At 37.6% G+C, this 23,143-nt stretch overlaps 1 protein-coding gene across 4 annotated transcripts; it reads right to left on the bottom strand.

Moving 5' to 3' along the window:
• Positions 1-5,739: 5,739 nt before the first annotated feature.
• On the bottom strand, positions 5,740-22,349 carry DBF4 (DBF4-CDC7 kinase regulatory subunit). Of its 4 annotated transcripts, none has more exons than XM_086741559.1 (13): positions 22,229-22,349; positions 22,018-22,114; positions 19,360-19,538; positions 16,746-16,940; positions 15,499-15,549; positions 14,868-14,937; positions 14,643-14,719; positions 13,068-13,098; positions 12,779-12,824; positions 11,184-11,315; positions 8,503-8,617; positions 8,048-8,172; positions 5,740-6,843 (listed from the first exon to the last, which is right to left on the bottom strand). In XM_086741559.1, the coding sequence occupies exons 2-13, from the start codon at positions 22,061-22,063 to the stop codon at positions 5,790-5,792; spliced, it is 2,121 nt and encodes a 706-aa protein (XP_086597685.1). In that variant the 5' UTR covers positions 22,064-22,114; positions 22,229-22,349; the 3' UTR covers positions 5,740-5,789. The 4 variants fall into 4 exon arrangements, with proteins under 4 accessions (XP_086597685.1, XP_086597686.1, XP_086597687.1 ...); XM_086741560.1 differs by having other exon boundaries at positions 12,779-12,821; XM_086741561.1 differs by having other exon boundaries at positions 21,956-22,114; positions 22,229-22,263.
• Positions 22,350-23,143: the final 794 nt, after the last annotated feature.

The raw sequence follows: 23,143 nt of genomic DNA, 5'->3' as shown, positions 1-23,143 counted from the left end.
AATTTTCTGCTTTGAGGAATACACAATGGAGCCTTGTGTATGCATAGACATGATGGAAAAATAACGCTGACTCCAACTGCAGACATTACAATAACTTAATGCTGTGGAAAGTATAACTCCTCCCCGTCCACAGCAACTTTTGTTTTCTCAAATATAATAGATTGTAGCTGAAATCTAGGGCAGTTTTTAGCAAACACCTTCTCAGTGGTCGATAGTCAATCACGATTTATTAAGTTTATAAAAAACATAGTAAGGCTTTTTCCTGATAAAAGGCAGATCTCTGAATATGTTGTAATTGTCTCTGTTCAGCTGGCCACCTATTACCAAAAGTGTACTGCCCTAAATGTTTCCATGCGAGAACCACATTTACGTTCTGAATACATGATAATGAAATTTTCTTGTATCAGTGCCAGTTACATGTTCAATTGCAGCCAACAGTGCATTTTAACTGCATGACGGTCCAGCAGTGACCTTTTTGACCAATGTACATAAAACATTTGACTCTGCTGGTTATTTAGTTCAGAGCATGAGTATTACCTCCAAAGAGGAAGCAGCATGTGCAATTGTAATCTAAATATAGAGCACATCACACAGAATCCATTTGGGTGTTAAATTGGAGGTACAGCCGGATCCAAAGCGCTGCGCTGGCCATTCCTAGTGAGGACGTTGCCATGTTCAGAGAAAGACGGTGACGGAAAGCAGAAAGATCAGGATCATTCAGGATGGTGATGATTGAATAGACAGGAACAGAATAAAATGACACATAGGTGGTATGGGGAAAGTAAGCCGGTGCTTTCTCTTCTCCCGGCAGCATGGTATGTGAATAAAAGGATATTCAACTGAATTAAAACCTAGTAAATTCAAAACTGGTAAGAAGAAATATGCTTTTATTCAACAAGTAATTAGACCACTGAACTCTTTACTTAGGCTGTTGATGAAATCTCTCAAAATTTTTGGTGTCAAGAGGGACAAGACGTTCTTGTGGACTCAAAGAACATCTGGATCTGTAGCACTGAACAGCCAGTTTTGGACAATACTGTGTCAGCTTTGTCTGGTTTTTTTTTATTTGAAGTTTACAAATGGAATTTTTTGGTTGAGGGTTTTACCCTGCATCTAGTCATTGCATGGGATCCTTTTTGCACTTCTTGTGACCACTGCTCACCACTCTTGGAATTGGCAGCTTGGGCTGCGCAACTACAAGTTTGACTTAGTATTGGCAGTTTCTCAGAAAATCTGGTGACAAAGAAAGCTAAGGTTTTTATTTACCAAATAAAAAAGATTTATTTGGCTCAGTAACAAGTGATTTAGAACGCAGGGCACCAGTAAAATAAAAAAATGTTCGGAGATCTCATGTGTTTTACAACATACAAAGCTTGCATTCATCTAGGAGCTTCTAGGTTAGATCTTTTGTAGTAACCCCTAAAATATGTCAAGGAAAATTATCCTCAGAAACAAGTTAAGTAGCTACTCAGCTAAACCATGCTGAATGCAAGATATACAATGAGATTCACGCATCTTTCTGTGGCAAGAAGACTCTTTCCAAGGGCCATTACCCTCCTTGCAGACATTGTACCTGAAAGTTGAACCCCATGTGATGGTGGTGGTGTTCCTGCACCTGGAAATGTTTGAGACCCACATCCAAATTCCTACTCTGCCTGGTGGTTTGAACTGCAGAAGTGACCACCATGATTTGGGAACTGACTTCCACTTTGAGGCTCTCAACCTCTGTTCCACTGGAGTACCATGTTGCAAAACTGTTCTGAAGGTCATAGAGAAAGCCTGGGGTTTAAAGCCCCAGCCCCATACTCAAATAATACTGGAGACACTGAATCTTGAAGTGAGATTCTCCCTCAACTGAAAAAAAAAAAAAATAAAATAAATAAAAATTTAAGTCTGCAAATTAAACTGGACTCCACTCGAACACCTGCTTTGCATCCCAGATCTTTTTATCTTTATCTGGAATGCTCAGCATTTATTTTGGATAGCTGCATTCTCTAAAGCGAATACACTGTTGAATATTAGAAGCCAAATAGCAATGTTTAAGGAATGCATGGTTAAAAAACTGATATTTATCTCGTAACACCTTCAGAGATGTTAATCTGGTTCATGAACTCAGTTCATGCTTACCTTCACTGTGCTGCAGGTATCGGTGATGATATCATTACTGCTTGATATTTTCAGTGCTATTTACCTTTATTTACGCTTGCATTTGATAGCATAAACAATCTTCTTACATGGTCCAGAGGACTAGTTATGCTAAGAAATATATTTTGACAGTCAATTCCTAGTCCACCTACATATATTCTGTGTAAATAAGCTGTACAATTGCTCTGGATCCATTGGCTGCTGAAATTTCCCCTCATTTGTCTTTAAGGGTGGAGATTAGAGGCATACAGAGGTCACAGCTAAATTTGAGTGGTAACAGGCACTTGAATGAAAACAGCTTGTTTTTCAGAAAAATATTTTCATGAGGTGAAACAAAATAGAAAAAGTGAGAGGAATAAAGGGGACTCCATAACATCCAAATTACTTAGTCACCCAAGAACGATACGAAGCTTGTTCACGTTTTACACTTTGCTATTTCAGAAATTTCCCACAATTCTTAATATAATCTAATTGCCTATCTTAAAAATCTTAGCTATGGAGTATCTGCAGACTGAAACTAGGGCAAAGGAAGTGATTTCCACCTTTGGGTAGATTCAGTGTAAGACGAAGATACGTGACTATGACTTGATGCTACTGTAGTATCAACTGTCAATGCGACCAAAAGCTCACCATGGGCAGCCTTTATCAGCCCTTGGTGTTTATCAGTCAGCAGCCCAGAGGTCAGAGGGACCATATCGTTCACAATGATTCTCCAAGTGCAGAACACAGGGGGATTCATATTTTCACCCCATGTAACTACATCAGTTAGAGCAGCTACCGTTTTTTCATTATTCCTGCCCTCAGAGACTGCCACAGGAGCTTCGTAGATACCATCACCACTTACAATAGCTGAGCCCTGCAGAGCTGAGGCTCTCTCAAAGTGCAGGATGAAGGCACACATGCACCCCGTGTATGCGTTGAAGGAGTCATATGCCTTGCAGTTATATAGGCCAGGACACCACAGGGAACAATGATCGTGTGAAGGGATAATCTAAGTGTGCCCTTCTGTTGCAGGCTCGAGGTGGAACATGGATTCAATCACCTTGATGCACACAGGCAACCCGTGAAGGACAGAAGAGATGTTAACATGCTCAGTGCTCGCTTCCCCCAACTCCAAAGGCCAGTTTTTCCAGTCACCTGCCTGTCACTCTGCATCAAATGGTCTGCAGTCAGATGCTGGGCAAGAGTCCTGCTTGAGGATGGGGCTGCTGAGCACAGGGCTTACCTGAGTGCATGAAACTCAAATTACTGCAGAACTTCCTTACGCGTGTGTGTGGTGTTGGAGTCACTAATCCCCACTATCACTATATACCCATGAGTAGCTGTATGTATACCCATACGCATCAGCACACACACGGAAGCATTCCCAGCCCTTAGGAACTCCATCCTCTCTGCCATGCTACAGATTTACCTGGCAAAACAACATTTCTGTCCCAGATAAACACACACCCTGGAGCAAAGTCATATGCAGTGGTTGGGTATCCACTGCAAAGATACCAAAGAGAACTTGGTGTAAGCATAACCGATGTAAAACACTATTTCTTCTAATGCTTTATTTCTAAAAGCAGATTTCAACACCTATATTTATTTTGATGTTGTTACTACCATCACAACTTTGCATTGTGTAGCTACTGTTTCAATTTTAAAATTCTTTACTGAAAATAATTTTGGTCCCTCCTACTGTAATGAAACAAAGTGGGCATGAAAAGATCAGTTACAACTCAGCCTTACGCTGAAATACCAAACTAGCAGTGTCTGCACAGGCTTTTGGTAATGGCATGCATGTGCATGCACGTCTTCTATTTTAACATTTTAAAGATTATGCGAAAAGATTTCGCATCCCCAGAAAGGTGCTTGCCACAGCTATGAGAAAAGAAACAGTAACGGGCACTGGGCCACAGGACAATCACTTAAGTAAGAATACTTCTAGAATGTAAAAGTCTTGGGGATATTTTATTTTTTTTACCTCTGGACTTTAAACTGAAGTAGTGTCTGTTCTAAACAAATGTTAGGGCTTTCACTTTTTTTCTAACAGTAAAGATTTGGGTGCTTCATTAAAATTTTGAATCCCACGCTGTGTATAGATGTACACTGCAGACAGTATGGGAATATAGTGCCAAGTTTCTCAACCATCACAAAAAGAAAGCAACAATATTAAAAACTAGTTTTGAATAGAACATACAAATTACCTACACTAGCTTCTCAAATTCACAGAAAGCAAGACAATCCAAAAAATGAAGTGCATTAGAAGAAACCTGTGTAACCGAGAGTTCAAACTGTAGTTTGAACACCAAAAAGTTCTTACCTCACTATACAGGCAGTTATATGAACAGTGGAATGAGGAATGTCACCTTTAAGGTGACAGCAAAGCCTTAAGCAGCTATTTTCATCATTAAGCTTCCAATTCATATGCTCTTTAAAAGGAAAGGGTTTTATGTCATTTTCCTGATCTATTCCTGCACACCAAGCTTTACCTACACCCCTCAGAGAAAATGTCCTAGAAAAGACAGACAATAGTATGCAACAACTGAAAGCACTTTAACCATAAGAACTCTAACAAAGTAAGTTTGAGAATATTCTATGATTAAATGGGCAAGAGATAAAAATGCAAACAAGTAATTTATGCAAAATTAATGAAAGTAATTTCTGCTGGTTCAGATCTGTTATATGACAATTTATTAATAAAGCTTTGCAACTACCTCCTGTAATTCCACACTCGTGTCCTGCCCTGACTTACAGATATGGAAATTCTGAAAGAGATCAGCTCTGCTAAAGACTCAAAGTATTAAAAAAAATCTTCCCAATTCTCACTTGTGTCTTTCACTCCACCTCCAAGTGAGTGAGTGAGACAAGCTGGCTACTACTCAGAAAGAAAAATCAGAAAAATTACCCGAGTCAATCAAAAAGCTACTGGCTGTTTTGTTGTTGTTATTGTTGCTGCTCTGCTATTGTTATTTTTTTTGTTGCTTTTTCTTCTAAGAAAAAAATTAAAGTATACATCTACTGCTTTACTACTGGCTGAAGTATACAATACAGCTACTTTTAGTCTGAAAAGAAATTATCACAGAGTAGCCAAAAAATACAATACATGCTATCCTAATCCTATTTCTTTGTGATTACATAGGCTCCCTGAGACAATTTCAGCAGAAGAAACATTAGGAAAGCAAGTGACCTTTTTTTTTTTTGCATTTTCTAATAAAGAACAGAAGAAATAGGAAGCAACCAAATATCTACAAAACATCAGTAGTCCACAAGTAATATTATTGCCTTATTTACAATGGAGCATCCAGTTATTTATAATGTAGTTATTTAGAACGTACCATAATCAATTATTTTAGAAAATTACTTCTATCCAAATGCAGCTAGCACCATGCTTATTGGTTTTGCCTAGCAATTAATTTAACCCTAAATCTGGGGTCAGAGCCTTTTACTAGCTGGGATAAAGCAGTACCTTTTAAGAAAAAAAAAAAACAACAACTGAGTTTTATTTTTCATATTTAAATATACAAAAGTTTTTGCATTTCAAAAAAACTTGAAAAAAACCCCACCTGTACATTACATATAATACAGCAATAAAAGTTTCCATGAACAAAATCTTGACTTTGCAAATTTATTTGAAAAACATTGTATTAAATAAAGCAGCATTAAAATCCAACAAATGGGGATGAGGAAGAGGTAAATAATGACCACGTAACATTTGTATTCTGCCCTTCCCACATATCTTTAATGCTAGCCGAACCGTTGTTCTCCGTGTAACCTGAAAAACCTCCAAATTCTGAGTGTATTTCACTTGTCTGAAACAATTCCAGTAAGGCCTGGACTGGTGAGCTGCAAGAACTTCTCTTCTCTTCAGGAACATCTGTATACTTTACGCATAACTCCATATTCTGTTTCCCAGTTTCTCTCTTATTTCTTCCCAAGTAAAGCTTCACTTTTCTGTGCAGTTTTCCAGCTGGTGAACTATGTGCAGTGCTGGCAGCCAATTCATTAAGTTCTTTGTTTACAGCAGTATCAGATACCTCAGCCTCCAGAACTGCATTGTGCTGCATCTGTTGATGATTATCACATAAATCACGATGTTTCTTGACAAACGTAGGCCTGGCATCTGTTTTTTTCAAACACTTCGCTGGTAGAACTGCGGCATTATTTAATTTGCGTTTTGGCTGTGATAGGTTTTTGTCTTTTTCACTAAAATCTGTAACTTGAGTATGAGAATATAAAGTATACATGCCTTCCCGAAAACACTGTAAACTCTTTTTATTTACTTCTGGTTCCAGCATTTCTTCATTGAATGGCTCACAAGCTTGAGACAAGTTCTCTGTGAATGCTTTGTCATCTTTCTGAGGGGGCGGTTGTACGAAATTTGATGATACAACAGTTTCTCTTAAGTTTGTAGCACAGGAGCAATCAGTTTTATGATTTTCATCATTATTTCTGAACTTACTTTTTAGTTCTGAAGGTTGTGACAAGTGACAACAAAGAACTGAACAGACAGATCCAGAAATAGGGGTAGGTATTGGCACAGAATTTGGTTGTACTTCTGCAGGCTGGCGATCCAGTTTGAGAGCCCGCATTGCCGTATCCTTCCACGAGTAAGTTTTCAATGAAAGGCGTTGCTTTTTCAGTCGTTCTTTCAGCTCATCTGGTCTAGTTATCTTTCCAATAATAGGAGAAAAATATCCTGTACTACATTTTGTCCTACAATTAAGTTGTTTAAAATTATTAGTAAACACTTGAAAAAAACATGGGTAACATAACTCCATATGCAACTGATTCTAGAGAAGCAACTGAACTGACAAAGCAATTTTTGTTTTTATTTTTAATGAAAAGAGGTATTTAGGGTAGCAACACACTATTTCTAGAGGTACAGAGTGCCTTATATTTGAATTTGATGTTTTCTTATTGATTTCTACAGCTTGTAACAGTCTTTAAAAATACACCAAGTAGTCTAATATTCCAGTAAATCTCCATTCATGGTAGTATTAAGAACAAAAGAAGTTAATGTAAAGCAATGACTATAAATACTGACAAATATTTTATGATATACACACACAAAATTAGCATAATTATATTATTTGCTTGGCATAGTATTTCAAACCTAACCTCTCGAGTATTTTTAAATCAAAAAAGGAATAAAGGTTTGCCTTCATTAGGCTATGAGTTGTTTGACCCTGTTTGCATTTCCTTTGATTTCACTAAGAATATCTTTATTTCTTCAATTTTTTTTTTTAAATAAATGAGAAAGTTATGCCTTATCTCCTGACTCATTTGCAAGAAATCAGAGCAATCTTGAACTGAGTTACTGTTCCAAGTAACACAGACATTGGTGCCTAAAGGCCAAGACCCGAAACAAGCCCTTCTTGCCCATTTAAGCTATGAAGAAAAAAACCAAAAAACTGCTTTCTTTGTCCAGCACAGGCAGGGCAGAAGTTAAGAGGCTTAGAGTACAGATAGGAAGACCTAGATTAGACTAGGATAAGTTTTTCCATTGATAAGGAGATCAAATTGACTGAGAAGGATATCATTTGCTGTTCTTAGGCTACTAAGAATGACAAAGTTTTTAGAGCAAGATGCCCAGACATTCTTGTCCTTCTGCCAGCAATATTTTAGTACAGTAGATCTTGCTTTTCTGAAGCTGAAGTATAGGTAGGACAACTCTTGGCAATTCCTTTCAGTTTCATTTTCCTGTAATGCCATCTGCACTTTCAATTTTTTTTTTTTTCCCTAATTTCTGCTTTATAGAACTGATTTGCCAGGTACAACTGCATTGCAAATTTCAGTGATTTGTTTCAGACTGAAAAATATGAATTTTTTCTGTACCAGACCCAGAATTTCAGAACTAAATATCTTTATATTCAATGTCTTAACTCAGAGTCTTTAAAATTTAGAACATACAACTTACCTTTTAAATTTTTTTGCATCATCTATGTATTCGACAAAATCATAAACAAACTTTGAGATTATATCATCAACAACTTGATACTGTGTGCTTTGTGCAAAATTTTTGTGCTGTTCACTTTCAAGATGCTGGAATTAAAGAAAAAACATGAAACAAATGCTACAGATATGAATATACAAGTCAATACTATGATATCGAGCAGTGAGTAAATATCATTAATTTATTACTAGTGTCTCTGAGACATGAACTACTAGTGCCTTCAACTATCACACACAGAAGCAGCAATTGAGATTTAAAACCTACAAGGGAAAAAAAATACCCACTTGCTGCTTTTTAGTAGATACATTCAGAAAATCTTTTAAGATAAAAATAAATATTAAACTACGAAGTAGAAACCACCGTCGATACCACTTAAGACATATGACTGTATCAAAGCATATACTTGACATTTCACATACTGTTTGCAGATCTTCATATTTCTTCCCACAACATTCACAATATCCTCTCTTTTTTTTGTCCTTCTGAGGGAGCTGAACAAGAGTTCCACAGTCCTTGTCACTATTTATTTTGTTTCTGTTAACAGAAAAGATATATTAATCAGTCTCAAATATGAAGCTGAGGTCTATACTTGCCCCGTGCAGTATGTTCATTCTTGTTCACTTAAAAAAAAAAATTCTTTATTTCCCCTCAAACTTACATTATGTTAGTCAATGCTTAGGAAAAACAAAGAGAAAAGTTATGCATTAGTTAAAAAATATTTACTGCAAGACAGGCACAACTACACATAAGCATAAAACATCCAGGTTAACACAGATGTGCTACCATCACTGATTCAGATTAAACAATGCAAAATTACTGAACAAAAAAAATTCACTTGATAAATCAAAGGACACATTGAAATCTCTCTGCATAGTTAATAAAAGGAGGTTTGATAAAATCAAAACTAGAAAAAAAAAGTCTTCTAAAAGCTCATCGACTGTCAGTATTTTCGATGCCAAGAAAATACTCAGCAAAACCACTTGGTTTTGACCTCTCATTCTTTATTAGAAGTAAAGAACAGTCATATTTGTTAGTTATAAGTAAGTTTTGAATATGGTGACCAAAAGTCATTTTGTCCTGTTTTTCTAGGTACAGTCTAAGTGGAAAGATGAGGAAATGAACCTCAAGTTCTTCCTGGAGATTAAAAGAGGAAGAGGTTTTCAATAGCTGCTCCATGACCTTCACAATCCTCATTTGCTGCAATTCACTATTAAACCACCTAAGGACGACATGCTGATGGTAAAGCAAAACCATCAATCCTCTACTTCCATTTTACTTCAGAGGAACAGTGCCATCTCCCTGTCTAGCCAAAAATAATTCTACAGACTTTACCAAATATCTGCATAGATATAAGCTCGTGACTTCACATCAAAAAACCTGTCCTGAAAAATCTCTAACTTACAAAGCATAGTGATGTATTGTTCAGCATAAGTGTACACTGCTTTCAACAATAATTTTCAATCAACAAGTCTAAATTGGTGACACCTGCCCCAGCATTTGTCAGGTTCCACAGCACAGGCTCCACTTAACTCTGTACTTTTCACCCTCCCTCTTTAGAATTGTAAAAATCAGAGAACCAGTAAAGCAGAATATAAACAACAGAATTTACCGTCTGAAGACTGAAAAATGTCTGCAGATCTTGCCTGATGCAGAAGCAAGAAGAACTGACAGCTTAACTACAACAAGCTTTTCTCCCAGATAAACAAGCGAGCACTCCCCTTTCTCTCTCCTGAAACTGACATTCCTCACATTTACCTGCCGAGTATGAAATCATCTCTCACCTAAGTATCTCTTTGGCATGTGCCAACCTGAAAGATTAAATACGAATATTCACTCAAATATAACTCCTGAAATTTTTAATATATCATATTCCTTAATCTATATAAAGGAAAATAATATTGCCTCTTTTTTTTTCTTGCCTTTTTTTAATGCTTTGGAAAGAATGGGCCTTTCTAACCCCTTCTGAAGAGACATCATCAGAAAGTGCCTTATTATTGCAAGGGTTACTGCTGTGTTACACTTGCTTTGCTTTTTCATACTTCTACATTCATTGCAATTAAAAAAAAAAAACCCAAATAAAAAAAAAAATAAATAAAATTTATCACGGCAACATCAGCTAAAAGCCTCCAGCACTATAATAATGGTGAAGACTGGACAGAACCTGAACAGTGCAGAAACTATATTATAAAGAAAACAAGTATCACACTTAAGTCATTCTTACACCTCAAAGACAGAAAAGCAGCAAAAGTTACTAGATACAGAAAGTTCTACATATAGCAAAGCTACCTTTCAGCAAAATATCTTTAATCTCTCACACAAACCAATTTTAGAAGTCAAAGAAAGAATCATTAATACTCCAGATACGCTAGGTAGAAGAAATTCAAGACAACAGTTTGATTCACAAAAAAAAACCTCCCGATAATTAAGACTCCTAAGTAGTTTCAAATAATAAAACTCATTTACCAAAAGTCCCACCTGCATTTGGAGTGCTCAAATAGAGCCTGAATGACAAAATGTATCACATAAACACTTGCTGTAAGACCAAATGCAATTCTAGTGGGCAGCTGGCATCCATTTTTCATCTCCAGAGAGCTGAAGCAGTATTTACAGAGTCTAATTTCTATAAATCAGACTTTATCAACAATGTTTTGCACTGTGACTGAATATCACTGTTTTAAAAATTTTTAAATGCCTACTTTAGCATTATACTGACAGATATCAAAAGAAATCTTAAGAAAACCACTTCCTGTAAAATACTTACTGGATAGCATCCAAGATGAGGACAAAGAAGAAACCAGTGGCAGAAAGGAAAAAAATATCTTATGCTGACCCACAGTGATAGGAGAAGTTTGCATTTTTGGATGTATGCATCTGTATGTCCAAAAAAAGGACTAAAGATAGGATAAAGAGGGTACAAAAAGATAGACAGACACGAACAGTTACAGTGCAGCAAATACATCAGCTGAAACATGGCTATTAGTATTAAATATCACACAAAATTAGAAGCAGAGCAATTATTTTAGAAAACAAATACTTTAGAATTATTTTAGGGAACCACACTCTCCTCTATCCACTCCTCAGTAACAAGTTTTCAACAAACCTTTGCTTAGATTGAGTTTGCTTTTGACCAGAAGAATACTTCTTATCCACCTCAAATGGACTGTATGGTCTTGGGACACAGTAGTTCAGAACTGGAAAACTTGGTAACTGCAGATAAAATGGTCTGTAGTGGCTGTATTAGACAGAACAAGTGCATTAGAACCATCAAAAATGGAAAAAGGAATATATAGCACAAACTACAATCAGGTAAAAAAATCTTAGAAAAGTGTTTCTCTTTTACCTATAATACACACAGAATGCTAAGCAGACAAATACCCTAGAATAAGTCATTCCTCTTTCCTTCCTATAAACTTTATACTTTCTCAAAAGAGATTTGCCTTGAGTTTCCATAGCTGTCTTACACATTCCCTGGAGTATGGCTTTCATGACTATTTGCTGTTGAGAGTTGAGTAACCAATAAAACTAAGAACAATTTGAATGATGGTGCATCCATGTCCCTGAAAAGTAGCTAAAGCAGTTCCTAACATCCAATGCATTAATTTTTTTTTTCCATTTTACAATTTTCTTGCTTTTGGACAAATTTTAGTCAATTCACCATAGAAAATCGTTTTTAAAATGGACCTTTTAATTTTCCAGAAAGACAATTTTCCCATACAGCACTGTACTTAGGTGGGTATCGGAACTAGCAACTGTACCAGTGCTCTGAATGCATTAGAGAAGTTCACATACTGAATCAGTTGACTGAAATGCTGACGCCAGAGTTCAGTCTGATTTCTGCCCCCCCGCTCCTCCCCCCCACTATTATAAGCTATCCAGGCAGAAGAACAGCAAGTCTAGAAAACATAATAGTCACAGCTAAGCATCTTGTTCTGCATCTGAACTGTTACTTATGTTGCATAAATATTTAAACATTAAAAAACATTGTTACATAAACATTTAGAATTGTTTCAGGTGTTTAGTACACGGCTACATTCAGAAGTCAAATTCAAACATATTTCTATACAAATTTATTGGACTTGTAATTGCGTTTGTCCAATTGTCCCCATTATCCTCATGTCCCTCATACTTACTACACCAACTCACAGTGTAAGATCAGGTTTAGATCTCTTTTTTTTTTTAATTCAGGAACGTGTCAAGTAAATTAGGTCAAAAAATTGGGAGCTTATAAACATCATCATAAAGCAGAAGTTAGGTTGGGACTACAAGACTGAAGTTTAGTATACCAAGTTTCATTGGCCTTGTGGGCAATAGGATTTGGGTCTAAGAGAAGATGTCAAGGTTCAAAGCTTCCAGGTTTCCTTTCCATTCCTATGGCCAGCCCTTGGCAGAAAGTAACCCAAAGAACTCACTCATTATCTACAAACTGGAGCTACATATTAACTTTCCACTTCCACTACCTATTGCGAATATTCCCTATTATACTGCTGCCTGCTTAATCTCATTCAGTGGCTTAACATAGAGTATGCAGAGATGAAAATTGTGTATCTTATTATAAGAAGACAGTGTGCCTGGCATCTCAAGTCGGGAAGTAAAAGAAAATTGAAATCTGAGGGCTACTTCCTCAAGGCACACTAAATGTTTCTCAATTGCTTGGTTTCAGAACCATATTATTGAATGCAAAAAGAGAACACTTACCGACTTCTATCTTCCACCTTGACAAATGGATTTTTCAGTCTACCTGCTCAAGAGAGAGAAAAGGAAATAAAAAGAGAAATACTTTTCTTCATTCAACAAGTTACTCCAGTATCAGACATTATTTTAGAACTCATTTGACAAACTCGACTTCCATGAAGTTTTTCCACATGCTTTTCTTAGACATACAAATTAGAATACAGCAGCACACTTGACCAGATGAGAACTGTAGCACATTTTTAAGCGTTCAAAAAGGCAAAACAAAAAAGTCTACAAATACAGAAATACTTACTTCTTGACTTCTGAGCAGTAACTTGTTTTCCCTATTGAAAAAAAAGAGAAGGTGTAAAATACCTGTGAATATTATTCTGTATTTTACTTAAAGATTTAGCTGTAATTAATTTTAAGTTAGGAGAGTTTCCCTGTGTTAATCATGACTTCATACACAGTCACGATAAATTTTGCAGGAAAGTAAGCTCACTAGTACTTATGATATATGGCAACATGTTTCCCAAGGGAAATTCCCAAGGGAATATTTATTTCTACACTGAAAAAAAAAAAATAAATAAAGAAGTGTTGAGATGTTCCAATTTATTTTTCCTAAAACTAAAACCAAACAAAACAAAACAAAACTCACACAGGTAAGTTTATTCACTTACTCTCTCCCTCAAAATACCTTGCCATGGTTTAAAGTTGATTCTTAAATACAGATAAACATTTTTACATTTTATAAATGCTAATTAACTACAAGCTGTAAAACACCGCCAAAACCCGCAGATAGCAACATTCTCCAGTTAAAATAATTCTTCTCATTTGAATGGATTTACACAGGTTGTGTGGAGGTTTTTTTAGCAATTATGGTTAAAATCAAAAGGAGTATTTTCTCTGCAGAAAAAGAATTAAGCCTACATCCAAGCATCAGCTGTTAGCTGTAACTGATTCTGGAAAAGGTACAAACTCGTATTTTATACTACTTGGAAAAAAATCTCACCCTGCTACCCATGAACACTGATGACTTAGCAGAGGATTTAATGTGGCCTCAATAATTAGCCAATATTGCATTCCAAAACAACGTAACATACTCTAGATGGTATGTTTCCATTTACTTATTACAGACCCTTGCCTAGACTAGGTAACTGTACAACTTCATATATTTAAGTTACAGAGCAACTGCAGATGGAACATACAAGCAGCTAAAATAGCTTCAATGTCTCACTATATCACACATTAAAATCTGCAGAAATTGGGATTTTCACATGCCAACTGCACATTATTGGCAGAATAGCTCGAAGATGTTTTATACACGTTTGTTAAAGACTGGGAAGGAAAAGATGCAGAGCTGAGCAACTGACACAGATTCCCCAGAGACAGACTCTGCAGGAAATGTAACTGTGATTCTTCAAAACGGTCCATCAAAGGGAAGGGGCTTCCAATCACTGTCTCATAGGGAATATTATACAAGGCAATTTAACCATAATCTACATCATACTAAAACCAAGCTACAGTTTTTATTATTTATTCTTTTTGAGGCAGGCAGAATGGAAATTTTGAACAGTTCAGTACTTTTGAGTCGTAGATATTCTTTGCAAAAGCAAAGGTCTGCATATTATTTAATCAACACTGCTATGGAATTTATTTTTGAGTAATGCTGAAATGTATGGCTAATCCTTTCTATTTTTCAAAGATGTTTTAAAATAAATTCATAAAACATACTGGTCTGTGAAAAACTGAGCATGAGCAAGACTATTAAAAGAAAATCTGTAAGCCTCACAGTAGATGGTATTTAGTATACCTGTGTTTTCTCAGTTAATGAAACAAATGGCACTTTCACAACTGGCATTTTCACAACTGGCAAAGAGCCACTTACCACATCTTTAAAAGAACTGCCTGCTTTTTTGATTAGGTAGAGCTCCTTTTTCTTTTGTTCAATGTAATTCTTAACATCTGGCAAAAAGATGGAGAATTTTACTCAGCTGAGTTTATTTTTGTGTTTGATGTAATTTGTAATTTTTAATATTTTGAACTCAATAAAAGAATAATTACATTAATTTTACAAGTTCAAGTTAGGCTTCATCAAACAAAAATAATTTACCATCAACATGAAGTATCTTCACGCCCCAACTCAAAGCACTGGACAGGATACTACCAGAGGGGATTAAGTCCTGCAAACAATAGATTATATCAATAACTTTAAGCAATATACAGTAGTTTATGTAAAATAATTAAAAATATGTTACAACAGATAATATGAAAGCTGAGATCAAACCGCAGGTGCTTTTCTTCTTGCCAAAAGACTCTCTTTGCCACTCTCCTCAACCGACTTTTCCATCTCCGTATCACAGCACTTCATCAAAAGATTATATTTAACCTTTCATAAAGCCAAAATGGTTGTCTATTGTCATATTTTATAGTAACTAAGATTTGAAGACAGTGAATTTATACATTTACTTTAACTGCATGAGTACCTATCAAATGCTAGCTGTATTAGCAAACTTGATAGCTTGTAACACTGGTCATAAGACTCCACAGACTTTCAGTTCTTCAGGAAGTACCCAGAAAGCATGACCTGACAGTCTGACTTCCGACGATCCCGCAATTTCTGCCTGAGTGTTCCATGAGGGACTTCTCTCTTAGACCACTAAGACCACTCTTATTACTGCTTGTTTTCTAGACAAGCAAAACCAAAGTTTCTCAAGCATGAATTTGTTGATTACTCAGCTTACCTGCTCTTTGATTGCTTTTTCAACTAAGGACTTTCCTCTGCTCATACATACCTACATTAAAACAGAAACACATTTGTAGCAAGTTAGAACTCATTTCAAAGAAAAAAAAAAAGTAAGACTTTAAATTGTTGCTAACAAATATGTATTTTAGCTATGATAGTCTCCTTTTGTTTAATGTACCGCTATTTTTCATTAATTCACATCTTTCCACAAGGTTAGGGTTCATACAGTCTGGGGGAAAAAAAAGAAAAAAAAACCCAACCCAATATAAACCAAACCAGCAAGTAGTCATTTTCAGCCAAATTAGATCACTGCATGGCTGAAGCAATGTTACTGCTGGAACACCACAGGTGTGAATAAGCAGCCAGTGGCACATGACAAAAGATGAAGTTTTATCAGCTGGACTTGTGCCAAATTAAGCTAACAGTCATTAATATAATCACAGCCTCTGTCTTATCCCCACCTTTTCTATCAGTAGTGCATCTCCTTTTGTACCATTAGCTGTTTGTTCATAATGAGCATGCCTTTACCTATCCACATTATTTGCAAAATCAGGTGTTCTCACCTACGCAATGCAAAGACCAGCTCACAGACTGGCTCTCAGTCAAGTTTCTAAATAAGTACCATGTATATAGTACAGCTAATAGGTTCCAACTGTATTTTGAAAGGATGCAAGACATATCCATGTAAGGAACTTCACATAAACCTGCACAAATTCAGATACTAACTGTTCCAACTAATGTGAAAAACTAAATATTCATAGTGTTCAATTTTAACTGTTTCCTTGAATTGTTATCAAACAGTGCTTCTGTAGATATCTGCAGTAACAACACCACAGCAGCGAGATATTATCAAGCTGTGTTGCTAAAGAGACAGGAATCATTGGATGCCACCACAAGCCTATTTATATTGATCCAGCTGTCAAACATAACAATGTCAGTGTTTAATTATAAGTCAGACAAACTATATTAGAAAACAGATTTTAGTGTAGCCTGCTTATTTGCAGAAAAGGCTTCTTTTTTAAATTAGTTTTTGAAAACTTTGCTTAATTAGTTTGAGGTAGTTAAATTTAACAAGTTAGCCTGAACTAGTTTAAAAGTACGTTTGATCTGCTAAAATAAAACAAAAAACAACCTTATTCACTCAAGCAACTGTTGCCATCTTTAGGAAACAAAATAGAAGAAAAATTGTAAGAGCATATCCCATGAGTTGTACCTGATTTGCAGTATTATTACTAAGAAACTTACTGTATCTACTGTCTTAAATGAACTTCCGTCATGTCGATGTTTTCGGTTGCTAGGATGAGGTGAACTATTTCCTCTATTACATGCAGATTCTGGGCTAGGAACAGGAGAAATCTGACCAAGAGTTGGTGCAAATTTTGCCTCCTTTTTATTAGACACCAGATAGCTGATATCTTTACTAAGAAAACTCTCCACTCTCTAAATATAAAGATATAAAGCAAGTAATTATTTCAAGACAATAAACCAGTAACTCAATTTTACATGGCATAGTTTAAAGAGAAGTGAAAAAACTTCTAGAATAATTTAAGTTCAAAAACATTGAATTAATGAGAAGATATTTTCTAAAGCTCTGGTTGACAATTACAATTGAGCTGCCGTAGCATCCTACATGTCATAAATTCTAATTTCAATTTCTTAATTTTGTAATCTCTATCAAAAGAGCTTTGCTTTGTTTCAATCATTAGAATTCTTTGAACAATCTAGCTGTAATACTTTCCAAATAGAAGAATTCAGGCACTGCATTTAGAAAAAACAGAAAAATTCAAGTAAAATCATAGTTTATGTTCTTTTATGTAACAGAAATTACACAGAAGCATTCAGATAAACTTAAAGCCAGGTATATGCAAATTAAATTTACAGGTTGCAAAAAGCTATAAATTCATTGAGTTTAGAACCAGCAGAAAAATTAGAATTTCAGGACAGCTACGATGTTTCACACCTATAGTATTCATAACACTTCTCAAAAATGTAGGAGACTTCAGTAGATTCATATTTTCATACTCAGCAAGACAAAAGTGGTTATCCCATGCTTATTCTCTTCCATTTTGCTCCTTCAGTCTCTCACTACCAACTGTTGTGTGATTATCAACTCTATTTCCCTTTTTATTTCTTGACAGTTTATGTAGCTTAAAATATTTTCCTTCTCTCCACTAATCAGTATGGAAAGCACAAATTGCACAGGCAGCAAACTTGAAACTGTGCCTTCCAATTCTGCTCTAGGTACCTCTTACAGAAATGGGACATACAGAGAGAGGCACTTTTGAGCGCACTCTACAGAAGTAACAAAGAAACACGTGTGGTAGATGATCTTGAGGGCAATAGGCACCTCAGATTTAGGGATATAGTCCTCAGAACCAAATTGAAAAACTTCCTTTTTGAGTCTTTCATTTACAAGCTTACCTTTCACATATGAATTTCTAAAATTCTGTTTTAAAGAGAAAGACAAAAGATAACATCCACTCATTTAATGTTAAGTGTAAAGAGATCCATTTAACTCAAAACCATGTTATTGCTATTCCTTGTCTTAACTGTAATTTCAGACAGCATCTTGAGTTACAAGCATCAATTTCATAAAACTGCTTAGTGCTCTTCTGAGATCAAACTATTGCCAAAGCAATGTTCAGAATAGCCAGCAATTCAAGCAGATTCCTCTTGCTTCTGTGGTTAAAGTGTGTTTAATACTTTAACTGCCAAGATTCCTCTATGCTAATTCAAAATATTCAACTTTAAAGTGGACTAAGCAATTGCATTGCTTGTATGTTACTATGATATCCTGTACCTGCTTGCAGCAAAATGTTTCTTCCATATAGAAGAGAGAATTAGGAACAAAAAAGTGTTAAGATACTTATAAAATTTATGACTTGAATAAGAGTATTTAAAAACACTCATTAACATACTATGTGCAGAATGCACTTACTGAAGTTAATGACTTTTAGAAAGCATATGCAAAATATTAATCTCTTTCAGGTTCAGCTGAACAACTTCAGTTTTAACACTGTCCTAGTGCCAGCTAGGACAGAGTTAATTTTCACCTGAGCTGGGAGAGGAACTGGAGCTGGTGGCACCTGTGGCTGAGGGACACAGCTGGGATAGTTTATCCAAATTGGCCAAACGGCCATTCCACACCATGTGACATCATGCTCAGTATATAAAGTGGGGAGGTGCTGACAGGAGCTTCCTCCTACTTAGGAGGAAGCTGGGCATCAGGGTCCACTGTGAGCTATTGTACTGTAAATTACTGTGCTTAAGTATTTTCTGTTATTGGGGTTTTTTTGTTTGTTTTCCATCTCTTTTCTTTTCTTCTGTTTTCCTCTTAAACTTTTTTTTTTTAAATCTCAATCCACGAGTTTTGCCTTCTTTTCTTTACCAATTCTCCTCCCTGTCCCACTGGAAGGTGGGAGGAGTGAGTGAGAGACTGCGTAGCTTGGTCCAGAGCTGGGCTAAACTACGACAAACATGTAAACATGTCAATATAGTCAGAAACGGCAGAAAAAAAAAAATCACCTCAAACAATGAAACTTACATATTTGGATAAAACCTCAAACAATGAAACTTATGTATTTGGATAAAATTTTAAGCAAATTAATAATAAATTGACAATAAACCTTTATAATAAACACTTTTGTTACAATTAGCAAACCAGCTTCTAGCAAAAAACAACAAAATAATTTTTTATAAGTTAATTACTTATACTAAACATCACGATAAACATTTAAAAAATCCTGTCACGTATAAAATACAAGTAACACTGAAATGCAGTCACAAAGAACATGGAAAAGGTATTCCACATATGCAGATTTTCTTCTAGTTTCATAAAGGTATCTGCCCATTAACTTACCCCTCCTAGCTCTTTGAGGTCCTTTCCTATTTTTTCAGAGATCACATTTGATGGAATATCGAGGTAAAACACCTTCCCAGTGAGTGGCTTATATTTAAGTTTCTCTAGTTTTCCTGTATCTTTTTTCACATTCTTCAGAGATGATCTTGTCTTTTCTGTTTTTGCTTGCATACCATCTGCTGCAAAAAGAAAAGGGAGTTTAAACAGGACTATGTTTTATAAACTGTTTATTTTTAATTTTCAAAAAGGAAAATTCCTAAATTATGGAAACGGACAAGGCAAGCTTCATTGCAATACAGGACTTTAAAAAATAGTTATATGTTAAATATGTCAAAAACAATACATTAATAATAATAGCACATAAAGCCCTTAAAAGTTTCTTCTTAAAATCATATCCTAAAATTGACTTTTTATTTCAGTTGCTATACAATGTCATTCATTTTCTCACCCAGTTCGGCAAGTATTTGCTGTCTCTGTACCACAGTATATACAGTACTTGCACAGCCACTGATAATCGCAAGAACACCATTTTAGAACACAATCTATCTCCCTTACACATCTGAAACCTAAAGCATTCATACAGAGACTTATTAGAACAAAAAAATGCTCAAAAGTAACTGAAACAGCAAAAAAATGTAAGACCTAGATCCTACTATTTATCTACATTTTGAGGACCCATCTGAGATGCAGGAAAACTAAGTTTAAAGTTCAGAACCATTCTAGTTATGACCACTCTTTCTGTCCTCATTTTACTCCAAAACTGAGAAACCACATACAGCAATTAAACTGTGCTGATGAACTTTCCTGATACTCAAGACACAGCAATCCACACAGGTCTAACTGTTAGACTAGACATTTAAATAAGTAAATTAAAAAATTCAGTCTAGGTGAGAATTAAGTCTCATTTCTCAACAGAAATCTTGGAGTGTCGTAGAGTTCTACAAGAACATCAGCTCAATACTGAGTAGCAATCAAAAAAAAGAAAAAATAGAAATGGCTAAGAAACAGAAAATAAAATGGGTAATTTTATTATGCCACTTTATAAATGCAGCAATCCACTACATCTTAAAATACAGCCTGCAAGAGTAGCAAGGATGATCAAAGGCATAATGGCCTTGTAGATTAAGACTTTTACCAGTCTGTAAAGTAAATGATTTAGGGGAAAAAAGAATAAAGATACAGAAAATCAAGAATGTAAGAAAGAATATCCAAACAGCCTATTCCAGTAGAAGAGCTACAGGGCATCAAAAAAAAAAAAAAGAGGAATCAGGTACAAAATGAAAAATAGGAATTGATTCTCTAAGCAACAGGGCAACCCTGTGTAGTAGTCTGCTGCCAAAGAATGCTGCTGACACTAAGATGTGATTTCTAGGGGAGGCTGCAGAAGTACAAGGAAAAGGGATACTTTGAGGGGGTCTTAAATGTACAGAACTAACATGTAACTCACAAAGTCCCTGTAGTGAAACATAGCTGGAAACTAGAATAATATTATCAAGTGAAAGTAATTCTACCTTCTTCCTTCCTAGGTACTTCCACAGGAATCCATTTACAACCAGTGACAATCATCCAAGACTTGCACATCATTAGTTTTACATTGCTTTTTCCTCACTGACTGACACCCTAACTCCTAGTTGCTTCTCTTCTGGATATCAAAACAGACAATGAGAGCTGCTGCAGGAAGTGAGTAGGCCTCTTCTGGAGACAAAAAGCCAACATACAAACCAGTTCCCCTGTACATATTCTCTCCCTCTCTGAAACGATCTAAGATGGGAGGGGGAGCAGAACCACCACTCATGCTGCAAGATTCTTTAAGTAGTGGTTATGAACACAGGTAAGCGAAGCAGGAACAGCAGTCAGCTTTCTACAATCTAGGAGACCAAAAGAATTAAGAGAAACAGGAAACTGGGGAGGCTGAGGATAGTGTAACTGATTCAGAATCTCAACAGAAAAGACAGCTGACAAGCAGGTGTGCAAGTGAAATTCTGTAGATGACCAGGGATCAAATACGGTGTTATACCAAATACACACGTTATGGCCAGGTCAGTTCAAAAATTAACACCCTAAATACTGAAATTAATATTAAAAAATACATATCAAACTTCTTAGGAATAATGAAAAATTTGGAGTGAGTTGGTAGTACTGCAGTAACAGTAAAGAGCCTCTCTTGTAAAGCAACTGCATTTTAATACTCCGGGCCTAGCATGCTGAGGCGGCCTCTCATGCGTGCTCCTGATACCAGCAAAGACCTGCCTGGGTGGAGCAGCTTGCACGGCAGTGGCCTAGCGAACTTCAACACAGCTACTAGCTTCTTCGCAGGGCAAGCATATTGTACAACAGAGCAAGTCAGACACCTTTTCAGCTCCACGCTTTTATGTTTAATTCCCCAAACTACCCCAAGGTTTTTTCAGCTGTCCACCCCTAACAAAGCCAGCCCAAGGCGTGCTTAGCCGCCAGCCTGACAGTGGCAAGAGGCCCCAAACCTGCCCCAGGCCGAGTGGGGGGTCTCACCACGAGAGCCAGGAAGGCGTCACCGGCACCAGGCCGCGGCTGAAAGCGAGCCCGCTGACGGTGGGAAAAGCTCGAACCCCCCCCCTACCCTCAGCTCTCAGCCGCGGCACGGCAGCTCCCTCGGGCCACCCCCAGCGACCGGTCGCTTACGAGGACGAACTCCTTTGTCGGCGGCCTCCACAGCGCTCGGTTTCATCTTCCCGCGGAGTCACATCCTCCTCGCCTCCCCTCTCCGCCCGCCGCAGACCTGCAGGGATGCAGCAGAGCCCCTAAACTCCCCGGCAGGCAGCTGCGCCTACCCCCTCGTCTCCCGGCGGCTCCGAGCCCTCAGGAGACGTCTCCCGGCCGCACCGCGCCTCACCGGGCTTTCCCGCCTCCGCCAGCCCCGAGCCCGCCGCGCGGTGCCTCGTTCCCTGTTCGGCCCCAGGGGCGCCCGGGACCCCGCGCCGCCAACGGTCGGCCGCAGCGCGCGTGCACACGGGCGGGCAACCGAAGGGAAAGGGCGGGGGCGGGGCGCTGGAGGGGGCGGAGGGAGGAGCGCGGCGGAGGGGTGGTGGGAGGCGGGATGAAGGGCGTAGGGGGTGCAGTGGGGTCCCCTCTCGCGAAGGGGTGGGTGGAGGAGAGACGGGTCCCTGGGGCAGGGGTGCTCTGTGGGGGTGGGTGGCTGTTACGGGGGGATGGGGAAGGAGGGGTCGGGCCGCTGGGCGCAGACATCCGGGGGGAGAGCGCCTCACCGCCCGGCCTACGGCCAGGAGGGACGGCCTGCCGCGGAGCAACCGCCCGGTTCAGCGCTTCCCGCCCCGCAGGCTGCCCCTCCCGCCCCGGGCGTTCCCCGGCTCCAGGGCAGGGCAGGTGGCCGGTCCAGCTCGGGGCGCTCCGGTGCTGCGGTTTGCTGGCTGTTACAAGCGGCTTGGAGGCCCGGTTGAGGATGCTTCGCATTTTTATTGCGGAGGGCTTTGCCTCTGGCGATCGCAGCCCGGTCGCTGCTTATAAACTGGTTAGATATACTGTTCCTGAAAGTAGTTTTGTTATACAATAAGTTAACAAGTATATTGGAAAAGACAGCTCTCACTGAATTAGTAGTAGTTAGCATCTGAGAGGTGAATCTTGGTTTATGCAGCTTAATCTCTCTTATCTTTTAATTGAAACTTAATTGAAACTGGTGAATATAACTAAATGTAGTGTTCCTGTAGATCAAATAAATAAATTGATGCAAATAAATAAAGTCACAACTACGCTTGTGCATTACATGTATTTTGAAAGATACACTTTCATT

Source organism: Chlamydotis macqueenii, chromosome 2, assembly GCF_036417535.1.
Source record: "Chlamydotis macqueenii isolate bChlMac1 chromosome 2, bChlMac1.mat, whole genome shotgun sequence".
Taxonomy (NCBI): domain Eukaryota; kingdom Metazoa; phylum Chordata; class Aves; order Otidiformes; family Otididae; genus Chlamydotis; species Chlamydotis macqueenii.
Note: the sequence above shows the minus strand (reverse complement) of the source record. Positions and strands in the feature narration are given on the sequence as shown.

Bases quoted from the DNA above. Each gene is read 5' to 3' on its own strand.
- DBF4 (XM_086741559.1), bottom strand. From the start codon at position 22,063: ATGAAACCGAGCGCTGTGGAGGCCGCCGACAAAGGAGTTCGTCCTC. The intron at 19,539-22,017 runs GTAAGCGACCGG...TTCTTTTTGCAG, and splicing joins CGACAAAGGAGTTCGTCCTC to CAGATGGTATGCAAGCAAAA. The intron at 16,941-19,359 runs GTAAGTTAATGG...CTTTATATTTAG, and splicing joins ACCTCAAAGAGCTAGGAGGG to AGAGTGGAGAGTTTTCTTAG.